The 17,299-nt window shown below is 39.2% G+C and overlaps 1 protein-coding gene across 6 annotated transcripts in view; it reads left to right on the top strand.

Annotated features, from left to right (window-relative positions):
- The first annotated feature begins 215 nt into the window (after nucleotides 1–215).
- The window catches only part of SPATA6 (spermatogenesis associated 6), a 185,892-nt gene continuing 168,808 nt past the window's right edge, over nucleotides 216–17,299 (top strand). For all 6 annotated transcript variants that reach the window (XM_064281936.1, XM_064281934.1, XM_064281935.1 and 3 more), the window contains exon 1: nucleotides 216–413. In XM_064281936.1, the coding sequence (XP_064138006.1) occupies nucleotides 363–413 (51 nt within the window). In that variant the 5' untranslated portion in view covers nucleotides 216–362. The remainder of the gene's footprint in view (nucleotides 414–17,299) is intronic.

Below are 17,299 nucleotides of genomic sequence, written 5' to 3'. Positions count from 1 at the left end.
TTGGGCCCACAGTTTGATGTCACAGATGAACTGCCCCGCCCCGCCCCTCTATTTCGGAAGCCCCGCCTCCTCGCGCAGCCCCGCCCGCCCCGGCGTTCGTAGAGCCCCGCCCCCAGCCCCTCGTCCTCGCCCCGCCTCTCTTCCGGCCCCGCCCCACCTGGCTGCCATGACAACGAGTCCGCGCCCCGCGCACAGCTGCTGCTCCGGCGGGACCCAGGCTGGACCGCGGGCCCCGGCCTGGGGGCCACAGCTGCCACCGCCGCCGCCACCTCGTCTCCTCCCCGTCCCCGCCCCGTCCCGTGTCTCCCCGCCTCGCTCGGGCCCGCGGCCGGGGTCCCTCCCCGCCGCCCCACCCCGCCCGGATGCCGAAGGTGAAGGCGCTGCAATGCGCCCTGGCGCTGGAGATCCGCTCTGTGAGTACCCGCCGCGGCCCGCCACCCTCCGCTGTCTGGGCTTCAGTGAGCCCGCGGGCCCCTCAGGGACCCCCCCTTCACTTCAGAAAACCCCAGATCACCTCCGAGTCATCCCTAGGGAGCCATGACCCGCATGTCACCTCGGTCTTTCTCCGCTCAGAATCATAAATGCTTTTCCACACCAACCACACAGAGGTCTCACCATTTACATCAGCTTTTGTCCCATCTTTTAGCTTTGGTTCTTTGTATCCAAAGGAGTTCCGCTCCTTACGCCCAACTTTCCAGTGAATGTGATTCAAAAGTCCTCTTCTCTGGCCCGTTCTCCCGGTGAGAGAGTATTCTTGTCTCCACCCTCCCCACCCCATCCCGCGTCTTCACTAGGAGGACGTCACCTCCTAAATGACGGCAGGGAGATACCTTCAGACACGTTTCCAAGTTTCTAATTAGTGAGGGGCTTTCACTGTTAGTTTATCGGACGTAAAATCTCCATACCCCACCAACTAAAGGGTGTTATTACACAGAGTACCTTACAGGACCTGCAGGCATTGACCGACAAGCAGTTAGAACCAGAATTCCTCATTCAGTCCCCTTTCACGCTTCCCTCCTCCCTGAATCGTCTTATCTCTCAACCCAGTTTCCTGGAGGAATGAGGGGTACTGCTGGGTGCTACCTAAGGCAGCCCTCCCCGTTTCTTTCCCTCACACCCTGCTTGCGAATTTTCCCTGCAAATACCACCCCATGCTTGCAGCCTCCCCTCTTTGCCTGGCTTCCCTTCCTCACATTAGAAGGAGGCTGGTTGCTTGTGACTTCTAGGGAAGTCACAAGACTGTTTTAGGTCTTTTGTTAGGTCTTAAAGGAGGGCAGACTGGGTGGGGTAGAGTGTGAAGCAGAGTGGAGGAGAAAAAAGTTTCTGGGACTCTTGCTTTATCTTTTAAGCCTGCAGAGATTTTACTCACTGCTGTGTTGGGAGCTCTATAGCCCTAGCTTTGAATGTTTTCCCCTCACAGTTGTCTCTTTGGCAACTTCTTGTAAAGTAAGAATGCTGTAGTTTAGCGAAAGAACAAAGGCACTTCTTCTGCTTCCTAAACTGCTTGGCCAGGGGCAGCATAGACTTTGTCACTGGCTTCTCCCTTCTCTGCTAACCAATGGGGTTTAGCAGCCTGCTGAGCGCAGCTGGCTTGAGAGGCTGCCTGCTGCATGCCTTCCGTTGCCAATACAAACCTAAGAGGAAGTACGATACTTCGTCGTTTCACTACCCTTTCTCTTCAATATTAGTTGTCCTGCAGAAAGTGAATGGTTGTTTAACCGAGCTTCCTTATTCACCAAAAGCTAAAGAAAACTATGCGAGTAGGAACATTCCTACTGGTTTATTTGCAACAGACATTTGAGTCACAGAATTTTATAGTTAAAAGAAATTTTAGAAATCATTGAATGTGATCTTTTTTTTACAGGTGAGAAGAATTGAGGCTTGGCATGGTTATTTCTCAAGGGTTGCACAACTATTTGGGGACAGATCTGTGATAAGAAAGACCCTAAGTTTTCTGACCAGCAAAGGAAAAGCCTTTTCAATGGCTCTGGTGCTCAGAAGGAGCAAAAAAGAAAATTAGCAATCATACAAGTTAAACAAACTTGATTAATTTGACTTTGATTGAATAAAAGGAATTAAGTGACTTTAAGTATTTTTAACATTTTTTTTTAGTTTTTGTTTTTCTTTTCATTTTAACTTAATCTTTTTATATTTACGTAGTACAAAACACAAAACTATATAAAGTGGTATATTCGGAGAAGTCTTGTTTTCAGCCCTGTGCACTCCAACCCTTTTTCCCACCTATTCCCATATGTTATATGTTGTTGTTAGGTGCCCTCAAGTCATTTCCGACTCATAGTGACCCTATGCACAACGGAATGGAACACTGCCGGGTCCTGCACCAGCCTCACAATCATCCCTGTGTTTGAGTCCATTGTTGCCACCACTGTGTCATTCCATCTCGTTGAGGGTCTTAAATGGCGCCATACGATATGCAATATTTTGTGTCTGGCTTCTTTGCTCAGCATAATCCTCCATCCATGTTGTTGTGTGTATCAGTGGTTTTTCCTTTATATTGAGGAGTAGTAGTCTATGTATGTACCACAACATGTTTATCCATGTTTTTGTTTATGATTGTTTGGATTATTTCCAGGTGTTGGTTGTCACAAATAAAGCTACCAGAAACATTCATTCTTGTAAAATCTTATTATGGATATTACCTTTTAAAGAGACCAGGTTAAGGTATAAAGCATCCCATGTTCTGGATATTTAATTTTTTTCCCTTTTGTGGTATCATTTAATTGGTCCCCAATTCTATAAACTAGAAATTAGAGGTTTTTTCTATACTTGCCTGTTGAAAGTGTGGCACCTGGTTCTCATCTCACCCCTCTTCCTGCTTTTATTTAATTTTCTTTTGTTGTTGCAATCTCACATGTTTAATACTGTGATAACATGAGAGAAAAAAAAGTAAACATGAAAGGTTTTGCCCTATCATGTAACATTTTCTATAGATGACTGTGTTGCCCACCAGAGCCATATGACTTGAGAGAAAATGTATTTATTGCTGGGAGAAAAGTATGACTTTTCTCAATGAATCTTTGAAGAAAGGTATGATATGCCAAGCAACTAGTTTTAAAACAGCAGGAAAATAGTTATATTATCCCATCATTTATACTTTTAATATCTGGAAAATTTTATCTGTGAAAATTTTATGTATTTGGTGCCTGTACTTTCCACCTCCTTTTTATTGTTCAGTATTTCAGTTTTCATGAGATTAGTAGGGAAATTGGAGATCCCGAGAGTAAAGCTCAATGCCTGGGTGACATAACGGGACAATTTGCTTTAACCTGGTTAGCATCAGTTTTGGGTTAATTATATATAATTCCAAGTTTTTCTTCTCTATCTTCATCTCATTAAGGCAGTCAAAATATGTTTAGCGTTGGTGCAAACAGATCTGGATCCTTTTTATTAATTACTCACCTGAATATTTGTTTATCTTCGTTTAGGTTACTGTCGAGTAGTGACTCATACTACAGCAGGTGGTACATTTCCCTGGGATATAGACTTTTTAAAACTTTTAACTATGAAATACTTCAAACTTATAGAAAAAAATATATATATTAAACACTGTGACCTCCCACTCTGATTTAACAAGTACAGAATTTTACATGTTGGCTGCAGATTTTTCTTCTTAAGAAATAAAATGTAACAGAGTGGAGGCCCCTGTATTCTGGCCTCCCTTCTTCCCACTAACCCCACTGCCTTCAAGTCGATTTCGACTCATAGTGACTCTGCAGGACAGTAGAACTGCCCCATCGAGTTTCCGAGGAGCTCCTGGTGGATTTGAATTGCTGACCTCTTGGTTAGCAGCTGTAGTGCTTAACTACTACACCACCAGGGTTTCCCCTCCCTTCTGATTGGTAGCCAGTATCCTGAAGTTGAAGTGCGTTCTTTCTATTCAGGTTTTTGTACTTTGCTACATATTCGTGCGTGTCTTTGTACTACCTATACTATTCATTTGTTTTAAAACTTTACACAAATAGTATCATGGTATATGTACCCTTCTGCAACTTGTTTTTTTTTTAAGTGTTTTTTTTTTTTAATTTTTATTGTGCTTTAAGTGAAAGAGTACAAACCAAGACAGTCTGTCATAAAAAACTTATATACACCTTGCTATATACTCCTAGTTGCTCCCTCTTTAGTGAGACAGCACACTCCTTCCCTCCACTCTCTATTTTCGTATCTATTCAGCCAGCTTCTGCCCCCCTCTGCCGTCTCATCTCTTCTCCAGACAGGAGCTGCCCACATAGTCTCATGTGTCCACTTGATCCAAGGAGCTCACTCTTCACCAATAGCATTTTCTATCCCATAGTCCAGTCCAATCCCTGTCTGAAGAGTTGGCTTTGGGAATGGTTCCTGTCTTGGGCTAACAGAAGGCCTGGGGACCATGACCTCTGGGGTCCTTCTAGTCTCAGTCAGACCATTAAGTCTGGCCTTGGTTCTCTGTTGTGTTCCCTGTCAGGGCAGTCGTTGGTTGTAGCCAGGCACCATCTAGTTCTTCTGGTCTCAGGCTGATGTCTCTGGTTTATGTGGCCCTTTTTGTCTCTTGGGCTCATAATTACCTTGTATCTTTGGTGTTCTTCATTCTCCTTTGCTCCAGGTGGGTTCAGACCAATCGATGCATCTTAGATGGCTGCTTGCTCACATTTAAGACCCCAGACGCCACTCTCCAAAGTGGGATGCAGAATGTTTTCTTTATAGATTTTATTATGCCACTTGACTTAGAAGTCCCCTGAAACCGTGGTCCCCAAACCCCTGCCCCTGCTGCGCTGGCCTTCGAAGCATTCAGTTTATTCAGGAAACTACTTTTCGTTTAGTCCACTTGTGCTGACCTCGCCTGTATTGTGTGTTGTGTTTCGCTTCACCTAAAGTAGTTCTTATCTACTATCTAATCAGTACATACCCTTCTCCCACTTTCCCTCCCTCCCCCCTCTCATAACCATCAAAGAATATTTTCTTCTCTGTTTAAACTATTTCTTGAGTTCTTATAGTAGTGGTCTTACATGTATTTGTCCTTTGGCACTGACTAATTTCACTCAGCATAATGCCTTCCAGACTTCTCCGTGTTAGGAAACGTTTCACAGATTCATCATTGTTCTTTATTGATATGTAGTATTCCATTGTGTGAATATACCATGATTTATTTATCCATTCATCCATTGATGGGCACCTTGGTTGCTTCCATCTTTTTGCTATTGTAAACAATGCTGCAGTGACCATGGGTGTGCATATATCTGTTTGTGTAAAGGCTCTTATTTCTCTAAGATATATTCCAAGGAGTGGGATTGCTGGATCATATGGTAGTTCTATTTCTACCTTTTTAAGGAAGCACCAAATCTATTTCCAAAGTGGTTGTATTATTTAACTTCAGTGTTTTGAGATTATCAATGTTGATTCTTAGAGATCAAGTTTATTTCCTTAATACCTTTATAATCCTGTATGTTTATATGAGAGAATATTTTTTTACTCCCCTATTGGTGGACTTCTAGATACCAGTAGTTTCTACTTTTTCGTTATTATAAACAATGTTGCAATGAGTATATTTATAAGTATCTCCTAGTGTCTCTGTATAAGAAGTTCTCTGAGTCAGTTCTCAAGGATGGGTACTGTGCCCTAGGGAGCATTTTAGAAATTTTGGGGGCTACCTTTGTTTGTCCTGGAGTTCTGGTGGCATAGTGGTTAAGAGCTTGGCTGCTAACCAAAAGGCTGGCAGTTTGAATCTACCAGCTACTTCTTGGAGACCCTATGGGGTAGTTCTACTCTGTCCTATAGGGCCACTATGAGTTGCAATCAACTCAGTGGCAATGGGTTTGGTTTTTGTTTGTTTTGGTTTTCTTTGTCCTAGTGATTGGGGGGTCCTACTGGTGTTAATTGTTCAGTATCCTGTACGACTTTTGAATTTCCCATTCAATATATAAATGAAAAGCCTGTTTCTAATTATGGATCTAGAACCTGTTTTATTTATAAACAGTCTTTTTTTTGAAAAGTTTTATAAGGCTGAATTTTTCAAGAATACAATTACTATATAAATTGAGGGAAGAGTATACTTTATTGGAACTTTGCGAAGAGTTATTTATTTTTTTTGTAAAATTGTGATGTCAATGACAGTGTTGCTTGTGGTGTTTGAATTACCACCGTATGTTATTGTCTATCTGTCTGCATTTGAAACTGTCCATTTCATGTAGATTCAGTGTATAGGTTCAAATTGTATATTTTATAGGATAGTCTTGCCTGGGAATTTACATGGATTCTCTAAACTTCTGCTTATGTGGAAATGTCCTAATTTCACCTTCATATTTGAGAAACAGTTTTGCTGGATATATGATTCTTGGCTGGCAATTTTTTTTCATTCAATTTTTTATGTAAGTCATTCCATTGCCTTCTTGCCTGCATGGTTTCTGCCAAGTAGTCTGAGCTTATTCTTATTGGCTCTCCTTTGTAGGTGACTTTTCTTTCATCCCTGGCTGCCCTTAAAATTCTCTCTGCATCTTTGGTTTTGTCAAGTTTGATTATAATAAGTCTTGGTGACCTTTTTTTAACATCTACCTTTGTGGAGTTTGATGAGCATCTTGGATACATGATATCAGGGAAGTTTTCTGCCAACAAATCTTCAACAATTTTCTCTGTATTTTCTGTTATCCCTCTCTGTTCTGGTACTCCAGTCACTCGTAGGTATTTCTCTTGATAGAGTCCCACGTGATTCTTAAGTTTTCTTCATTTTTTTTTAATTCTTTTATTTGATTTTTCTTGAAGTATATTAGTGCCAAATGCTTTATCTTCAGGTTCAGAAATTCTGCCTTCCACTTGCTCACATCTGCTTCTCTGACTATCTATTGAGTTGCCTGCTTCTGTAATTTTATTATTAATCTTCTGAGTTTCTGATTGCTGTCTGTCTGTGGATTTTTCCATCTTATTAATTTTTTCAGAATGTTCCTGAATAAATAATCTTTTTAATTTCTTCGGTTGCTTTGTCTGTGTGTTCCTCGGCTTGTTCTGTGTATTGCCTCATTTCCTTCCTGATGTCTTGAAGGGTTCTGTGTATTAATCTTTTGTATTCTGCCTCTGGTAATTCCAGGAAGGCACTTTCATCTGGAAAATCCCTGGATTCTTTGTTTTGAGAGCTTGTTGAGGCAATCATGGTCTGTTTCTTTATGTGACTTAATATTGACTGTTGCCTCCAAGCCATCTATAAGTTATTGTATTAGTTTAGTTTCTGTTTGCTTGCTGTATTGTAGCTTCTTGCTTTGTTTTGTTTTAATATGCCCAAATGGGTTGCTTGAGTGAACTCACTTGATTATTTTCACCTTTGGAGCTCTGACATCCTGTCCCCAGATGGCTAGAGCTGTTATCAGGTATATCAGTTTAGGAGTCCATTCACTTTTCTTGTATGAATTCAGCTCAGGTGTCCAGGTAGCTGAGCATCAAGTATGTGGTATAGGCTCTGTCCTACAGCCTTAGAGGGGCAGGGGTGATTGGTGTAAGTACTGGTATCTGGTTGTAGTGGGAGGGGGAGTCACACTCTGAACAAGGCAGGGGGGTGAGAATCATCCCCCACGTGTCTCTGAGGAAAGTGTGTCCATGTTCCCCAGAGCATACAGGTGGGTGAGTTCTGCAGACAGACAGTGGGCACCTAATGTTTTTGGTTGTAAGGACTAGGAGGTACTAGTTATCCTTGGACCCCTGTTGTGGGTGGCTGGGTGACCTGAGTGGAGCCACCAGTCCTTAGGCCCCTGATGTGGGTAGGTGAGGACCCTGTTTAATAGGGAAAGCAATGTCAAACATCAAACACCCACCTCTCTGCCGCACAGCTGAAACAGCTGGAGTCTGCCAACAAGGGCCAATTTTCCTGAATTGGGCCTACACAGGTGCATGCAGAGGGAAAACATACTCAAAGTCCATGGACCATTTATGCCTGGATAGGAGCTACTTCTGTCCTAAACTCCCCTGGTTAGTGGAGCTGGAAAATTATCTTTTCCCTCAGTTGCAAATTTATTCCTTCTCCAAGGCCAGGAGGATGGCTCTAGGTGCGCAAGAGGGTCTTTATCAGGCCCAGGGAAATCAGGCGCTGAGGCTGGCTTGGGAGTGGAGCGGGGAGGGCATGGTAAGATATAGGCAAGTACTTAGCTTTTGCCAAGAGCGCCGTTCTTCTCTGGTTCCGGAGGTGGGAGTAGGCTGTGTGGCTGGCTGCTTCTCGCCGAGGAAACTGCAGCCCAACACTGGTACCAGCCCCCAGCTGCCGCCGCTCCCGGACATGGTGCCTGAGGGCTCCCTGCGATTCCGGTAACTCCTCTTTGCTTCTGAACCGTCTCTTCCTCCCCCTGCCCCTCACTTTGTTTTCTGAGCTTGCCTTTGATGTTCAGGGCTCCTAGCTTGTCATAAATATACTCATTTCACTTGTTTTTTTGGGTCTTTGTTGTAAAGAGGGCTTGCCGGAAGCATCTGTCTGTTTTGCCATCTTGGTTCTGCCTTGCTAATTGTTCGGGATTTACATGGAGAAATAAAGTATTTTATTATACCTTATTTCCTTGTTTTTTAATTTTACTTAGAACATTGATTTATTTTTTAGTTGTGTGTGTAGGTAATTTATGATTTTTGTTTTAGGGTAGTAAATGGGGTTGTAAAATATTTGTTATGAAAGATTTTTTTTTTGTCTTATAGAGCAGAGAGCCATTGCTGTAGAAATAGAATGCTGGGTCTCAGGGTATACATAGCTACAACTTTGCCAGATGTTGCCAAATTGATCTTTAGCATAGTTTTATCAATTTATGTTCCAGCGTAAGAAATGAGATTTCTTATTTTTCCGTATTTCCTCTGTGCTTGGTATTTTCAGGCTTAAATTTTCTTTCAATATTATGAATATCATTTTAATTTGGATTTCTCTCATTACTGAGTTTGATCCTGTTGTGGTGGTTGTTAGGTGCTGTCGAGTTGATTTTGGCTTATAGTGACCCCATGTGACAGAGTAGAACTACGTGATAGGGTTTTCTTGGAAGTAGATGGTCAGGTCTTTCTCCTGCAGAGCTTTGGGTGGGTTTGAACCGTCAACCTTTCTGTTAACAGCCAAGTACTTAACCATTGCACCACCAGGGCTTCTTTTATTGATCCTATTGTTGTTGCTATTAGGTGTTGTTGAGTTAATACCATCTCAAAGCGACCCCATGTACAACAGAATGAAACACTGCCTAGTCCTGTGCCATGCTCACATTCATTGTTATGCTTGAGCCCATTTTTGCAGCCACTGTGCCAGTCCATCTCGTTGAGGGTCTTCCTCTATTTTGGTGACCCTCTACTTTACCAAGCATGATGCCCTTCTCCAGGGACTGGTCCCTCCTGGTAACATGTCCAAAGTATGTGAAACAAAGTCTTGCTATCCTTTTTCTAAAGAGCCTTCTGGCTGCGCTTCTTCCAAGACAGATTTGTTCATTTTTCTGAGAGTTCACGGTATATTCAATATTCTTCGCCAACACCATAATTCAGAGACGTCAGCTCTTCTTTGATCTTTCTTATTCATAGTCCAGCTTTCACATGTATATGAGGTAATTGAAAACATTATGGCTTGTGTTAGGCGCACCTTGGTCTTCAAAATGACATCTTTGCTTTTCAATACTTTAAAGACATCTTTCGTAGCAGATTTGCCCAGCGCAACGTGTCATTTGATTCTTGACTGCTGCTTCCTTGGGCATTGATTGTGGATCCAAGTAGAATGAAATTCTTTACAACTTCAGTATTTCCTCCATTTATCATAATGTTGCTTATTGGTCCAGTTGTGAGGATTTTTCTTTACTTTGAGGTGTAATCCATGCCGAAGGCTGTTGTCTTTGATCTTAATCAGAAAGTGCTTCAAGTGTACTACCCGCTGTAGTACTACTCAACAGTAACCTGGATAAGGATCAAAAAGATAAACAAATATTCAGATGAGGAATTAATAATAAGGACCCCAGTTTCTTTGCACCAATGCTACAAATATTTTGACTGCCTTAATGAGGTGAAGATAGAGAAGAAAAACTTGCAATTATATATAATTAACTCAAAACTGACGCTAACCAGGTAAAGCAAATCGTCCAGTCTCGTCACCCAGGCATTGAACTTTACTCTCAGTCATCCTAGAAGTTTTCTCTTCTCTGACAGTTTATATCCTTTCTCCTTTAGGAACATAGGAGGAGGGTTTTTGTTTTTTTTTTCTTGTTAAACATATTTTAACCATTATTGGTTATAAAAAAAAAAAAATATGTATTGTAAATACCAAAGGCCTCCTCCTAATGGAAGTTATTTTTTTACTTTGTTTTTGCTATCTTTAGTAATGCTATTTCTTTTTTCATTTTCTAATTTTTTGCTGCTTGTAAAAAAGAATGCTATTTTTTTATTGATTTTTTAAGTTACCTTTTAATGGAACTATAACATATATTCTGAAAACTGCACAAATCCTTAAATGTGTAACCACCACCCACATCAATAATTAGAATATAGTCATCACCCTAGGATGTTCCCTGTGGGCCTTCCCTCTCAGCCACTTTAGCTGCCCCTCTTCCTCACAAAGGTAACCAGTGTCTTGACTTTTATCACAGTAGATTTTGGACTATACACTGCACACATCCACACATGCAAATATATACATAATTATACTGTATGAACTCTTTTAAGAGTCTAGCTTGTTTGTGTTGTTATGTCTGACTTTTTTGCCCGTATGTTTTTGTGAGGCAGTAATTCACTTTTCATTGCTGTATAGTTTTCCATTTTATTAGTATCTTGTTGTTAGCTGCCATCAAGTTGATTCTGACTCATGATGACCTCATGCGTATCAGCCTATATTTATCCATTCAGTTGTTGATGGGCATTTTCATTGTTCCCAGTTTTGAGATATTAAGAATTATGCTCTTATGAGCATTCTTATAAATGTCTTTTGATGTATATTTTATATTTCAATTTCATATTCAACATTACTGAAATCTCTGAATAAATATTCTGCTTTGTACTGGGTATATGTGTTATCAGTCTTAAAATTTATGGATTTCTTTAATTCTGGAAAAATTTTAGCTATTATATCTTTGAATATTGTTTTTAGGCTGTTTTTTCCTCTAGCAGCCCTATTAGGCATATGTTGGAGCTTTCATCTATTCCTTATGTTTCTTTACTGCTTTTATTTTTAAAAAAGTTCATCGTTTTACTTTCCTGTTCTTGGAGAATTCTTCAGTATTATATTCTTATTTACTTATTGATTTTTAAAAATATTTATTTTTTCTATTGAGCTTTTTGTTATTGACTATATTTTCCAAGATTTCTAACTTATTTTCCCTCTGTTTTAATATCTACCAATTCTTTTCATTTTTGCCTGTTCTAATTTCTAATTCCTTGACCTTTTTATGGATTTTTTTCATTATCATGGGAAGCATCCTAAATACTTGTTTTAAAATTGTCCTCGGATTTCGTAAATTAATTTTCATGTAAAGTGAATTTATCTCCCCATCAGTGGCTTGGTGGTTAAGAGCTAAGCTGCTAACCAAAGAGGCTGGCAATTCCAATCTACCAGCTGCTCCTTGGAAACTCTATGGGGCAGTTGTACTCCATCCTATAGGGTTGCTATGAGTTGGAATTGACTCGAAAGCAGTGGGTTTGGTTTTTGTTTTATCCCACTCTCAGGTACTTTTGAGTTGATTCTGACTCATGATGATCCCATGTGTGTCAGAGTAAAACTGTGCTCTGTAGGGTTTTCAGTAACTGATTTTTTGGAAGTAGATCATCAGGCCATTCTTCTAAAGCATCTCTTGGTGGACTTGGACTTCCAATCTTTCATTTAGCAGCTGAACGCTTTAACTGTATCACCCAGGGACTCAGAATTTATCTACAGGTTGTGATTTTTTTTTGTTTTCTAAGTCCTTGGGATTACATTGTAATTTTAGGTCAATTTTTTTGGGAATTGATAACAGTGTTGAGTGATTCAATCCATGAACCTGGTATATCTTTACATTTATTTATGTCTTCAGTATTCTTCAGTGATGTTTTGCAATTTTCTATGCACATGTCTTACACACATTTTTTAAATTTATACCAAAGTAGTTCATGTTTTTTGATGCTATCAGCATTTTCGATAATTTTAATTTCTAGCTGTTATGGCTAGTATGAAACAACAACAACAACAACAAAAACAGTTGCTGTTGAGTTGATTCAAACTCATGGTGACCCCATGTGCTGTAGAATAGATCTGTGTTCCATAGGGTTTTCATGGCTGTGGCCTTTCAGAGGCAGATTGCCAGACCTTTCTTCTGAGGCACCTCTGGGTGGGTTTGAATCACCAACTTTTTGTTAGTAGCCCAGCTTTTAACTGTTTATATAGAAATAAAATTGATTTTTGTATATCCCTGAACTTTCTAAACTCCCTTCTTAATTCTAGTAGTGGTGTTTTTGTAGATTGTAGATGAGAGTTATGCCATCTGAAATAAATTCAGTTTTACGTCTTCCTTTTCAATCTGTATGCCTTTTATTACTTTAATTTTTAAATTTTTTTTTTTTTTTGGTCCTTTTGCACTGAGTAGGCCCTCCAATACAACATAGAATAGAAACATTGAGAGTAGACATTCTTAACTTTTAGCTCACTTAGAGGGGAAAGCATTGGATCCTTCACTATTAAGTATGTGTGGTGTTAACTATAGGCATTTTCACACACAGTCTATCAATTAAAGACCTTTACTTTAATTCCTGGTTTGCTGAGAGCTTTTTATCATGAATGGGGGTTAAACTCCGTCAAATGCTTTTTCTGTATGTAGCGAATTGTTTTGATTAATTTGAACAGATTGAAAAAAGATTATTTCAATATGTGCAGAAAAGGCATTTGAAGGAAATTTTCTCAAATTTCATGTTACGATATACTTTTTGGAAGTGATTTAATTATCCCACAAATTTTGTTCCTTTCTATTTTCGTGGAGTTGAAAATATTTTCTAGTATCTCCTATAATTTTCTTCTTTGGCTGATGAGTGATTTTGGAATGTGTTATTTAATTTCTAAATATTTAAGTATCTTTCCATATATTTTCCTGTTACTGATTTTTAGTTGAAGCCCACTGTGGTCAGAGAAAATACTCTGCGTGATTTCAGTCCTTTTAAATTTATTGAGATTTGTTTTATGGCCTACAGTATCATCTATCTTGATGAATGTTTTCCTGTGCACTTGAAAAAAATGTATGTCCTGTTGTTGGATGGAGTATTCTGTAAATGTCAATTAGATGAAACTAGTTCAGCGTTGTTCACATCTTCTATATCCTTATTGATTTTTGACTACTTGTTTTGTCAATTACTGAGACGGAAGTATTGAAATTCAGATATGTATATATATATTTTTTGCTTCATTTATTTTGACACTATAATTAGATCCTTCTTGTTGTTGGGTGCTGTTGAGTCAATTCTGACTCGTAGTGGTACCATGTAACAGAGTAGAACTACCCCATAGGGTTTTCTTGGCTGTAATCTTTGTGGAAGCAGAGTGCCAGGTCTTTTTTCTGTAGAGCTGCTGGGTGGGTTCGAACTGCCAACCTTTCAATTAGCAGCCAAGCACTTAACCATTGCACCACCAAGGTATTAGGTCTTTACACATTTAGTTTTATGTTTCTTGATAAATTGAATTTTTAATCAATATGAAGTGTTCTATTTTATCCTTGGTAATCTTTCTCTTTCTGAAGTGTGTTTTTTAAATCATGTTAAGATAGCCACTGTGGCTTTCTTATGGTTAGTGGTTGCATGGTATATCTTTTCCCATTGTTGGTTTTTATCCTGTCTCTGTCATAGTTGTTTTTTTAATTGAGATATAATGCAAATGCCATAAAATTCACCCCTTTAAAGTGTACAATTCAGTGTGTTTTCGTATATCCACTAAAGTTGTACAGCCGTCACCAATGTCTGATTCTGGAACATATTATCACACCATAAAGAAATCCTGTACATATTATCAGTCACTCCCCATTCACCCTGTCCCCCCAGCTCTTGGCAGCTATTAATATATGTGTGTCTCTGTGAATTTGCCTATTCTGGAAATTTCGTATAAATAGAATCATATAATATGTAACCTTTTGTGTCAGGCATCTTTAACTTAGCATAATGTTTTCAAGATTCATCCATGTTATAACATGTATCAGTACTTCATTCCTTTTTAAGGCCAAATAATAAAGGTATGGCTGTACCACATTTTATTTGTTCATTTGTTTTTATTGTACTTTGGATGAAGATTTGCAGAGCAAACTAGTTTCTCATTAAACAATTAATACACATTGTTTTGTGACTTTGGTTCCAGCCCACTACATGTCAACACTCTCCCGTTCTCAAGCTTGAGTTCCCCAATGCCAACTTTCCTGTCCCTTCCTGCCTTCTCATCCTTGCCCTGGGCTGATATACTAATTTAGTCTCGTTTTGTTTTATGGGCCTGTCTAACCTTTGGCTGAAGAGTGAACCTCAGAAGTGACTTCAGTACTAAGTTAAAAGGGTGTCTGGGACCATAACTCAGGGTTTCTCTAGTCTCTGTCAGACTGTTCATTTTTTAATTATAATTATTTCTACATTTTGGCTGTTAGGAATAATGCTGCTGTGAACATTGTGTACATGTTTTTGTGTAGACCTGTGTTTTCAATTCTTTTGAATATATACCTAGGAATGAAACTGTTGGGTTATATGTTAACTCTGTATTCAAATTTTTGAGGAACTGCCAAACTTTTCCAAAGCACCTGAGCCATTTTGCACTGCTAATAGCTATGTACTGTGGTTCTAATTTCTCCAACAGTCAAGAAATCAGACAATGCATTGCACTGGGCAAATCTACCGCAAAGGACCTCCTTAAAGTGTTAGAAAACAATGATGTAACTTTTTAAGGACTAAGGTGTGCCTGACCCAAGCCTTGGTGTTTTCAATTGCATCATGTGCACGTGAAACCTGGATAGTAAGTAAGGAAGACTGAAGAAGAATGGACGCCTTTGAGTTCTGGTGTCGGTGAAGAATGTTGAATATATCATGAACTGCCAAACGAATGAACAAATCTGTGTTGGAAGATGTGTTTTGGAAGACATACAGCCAGAATGCTTCTTAGAAGTAAGGATAGTGAGACTTCGTCTCACATACTTTGGACATGTTATCAGGAGGCACAAGTCCCTGGAGAAGGATATCATGCTTGATAAAGCAGAGGGTCAGTGAGAAAGAGGAAGACCCTCAACAAGATGGATTGACACAGTGGGTGCAACAATGGGCTCAAGCATAGCAACAATTGTGAGGATGGTGCAGGACCACACAGTGTTTCGTTCTGTTGTGCATAAGGTCGCTATGAGTTGGAACTGACTTGGCGGCACTTCACAACAACAATTTCTCCAAATATTCAGTTATACTTGTTATTATCTTTTTTTTTTTTTTATATTATAGTCATCCTAGCTTGTGTGTGAAGTGATATCTCCTTGTGATTTTGATTTGCATTTCCCTAACCCACCAACCACTCCACAGGATGAAAGACCTGGTGATCTGCTCCTGTAAGGATTACAGTTTAGGAAACCTATTAGACAGTCTTATTCTGTCATATAGGTTCACTCTGAGCCAGAATCAACTCGATGGCACACAACAACAATGTAATGATGTTGAATTTCTTTTCATGTTCTTATTGGCTATTTGGGGTTCTGGCGGTGTAGTGGTTAAGAGCTTGGTTGCTAACCAAAAGGCCGGCAGTTCGAATCCACCAGCTGCTCTTTGGAAACCCTATGGGGCAATTCTACTCTGTTCTTTGGGGTAGCTATGAGTCAGAATTGACTTAATGACACCAGCTTTTTTTTGTTGTTTGTTTTGTTTTATTGGCTATTTGCAATTCTTTGGAGAAATGTGTATTCAAATCCTTTGCCCATTTTTAAATTGGATAGTTCTATTATAGAGTGAGCTAAACATGTTCTTCATATATTCTGAGTATAAGCTGCTTACTAGGTATATGGTTTGAAACATTTTATCCCATTCTGTGGATTGTGTTTTCACTTTTTTGACAGTTTTATTGGCAGCACTAACGTTTTTAATTTTCATGAAGTCCAGTTTACCTGTTTTTTTCTTGTGTTACTTATGCTCTTGGTGTCACATCTAAGAAGCCAGTGTCTAATCCAAGATCACAAGTATTTATACCTACATTTTCTTCTAAGAATTTTATATTTATAGGTTTTACATTTAGATCTTTGATCCATTTTTAGGTAACTTTTGCCAGTGGTGTGAGATAGGGGGTCTAGTCCATTCTTTTGCATGTGAATATTTAGTTGTCCCAGCACTACTTGTTGAAAAGACTATTCCTTTCCCATATAATAGTCTTGGCACCCTTGCCGAACATCATTTGACCATAAATGTAAGGATTTATTTTGGGACTCTCAGTTCTTTTCCATTGATCTGTGTATGTGTCTTTATGCCGCTACCACAGTGTTTTGATTGATGTAGCTTTGGAGTATTTTTGAAATCGGAAGTATGAGTCCTCTAACTGTTCTTTTTCAAGATTGGTTTGGATATCTTGGGTCTCTTGCATTTCCATATGAATTTAGGCTCGGGTTGTCAATTTCTGTAAAAAAGATGGTGAAAATTTTGATAGGCATGGTTATTGAATCTGTGCATCACTCAAGGGATTATTGTCTCTTAAGAATATTAAATCTTCCAATCCACGAACATGGCGTGTCTTTTTATTTAGGCCTTCTTTAATATCGTCAATCCCATTTTGTAGTTTACAGTGTACAAGTCTTGCATTTCATTTGTTAAATTATAATCTTAGGTATTTTATTATTTTGGTTGCTATTTATTATACATGGAATTGTTTTCTTAATTTAATTTTCAGATTACTGCTTTGTTGCTGTTAGTTGCCATTGAGTTGGCTCCAACTCATGGTGACTATGTATAACATAATAAAAAGTTGTCCAGTTCTGTGCCATCTTCATGTTCATTGGCATGTTTGAGTCCTTTGTTGTGGCCATCGTGTAATACCTTCCAACATAGTTGACTCGCTGCTAGTGTATAGAAAAACAGCTGTATCTTGTAACCTTGCTGAATTCATTTAATGGACTCTTTAAGTGGATTCCTTAGGATTTTGTATATACAAGATTATGCCATTTGCAAATAGAGGTAGTTTTACATCTTCCTTTCCAATATATTGCCTTTCATTTCAATCTTTTGCCGAATTTCCCTGATTAGAACCTCCAGTACAATATGGAATAGAAGTGTACATACTTATCTTGATCCTGATCTTAGGGGGATGTGTTTCAGTCTCTAATCATTAAGTATAATGGTAACTGTGGGTTTTTTTGTTTATGACCAGGTTTAT

The sequence above is a fragment of the Loxodonta africana genome, chromosome 3, assembly GCF_030014295.1.
Source record: "Loxodonta africana isolate mLoxAfr1 chromosome 3, mLoxAfr1.hap2, whole genome shotgun sequence".
Lineage (NCBI taxonomy): Eukaryota > Metazoa > Chordata > Mammalia > Proboscidea > Elephantidae > Loxodonta > Loxodonta africana.
This window is presented reverse-complemented; position numbering and strand designations above follow the sequence as displayed.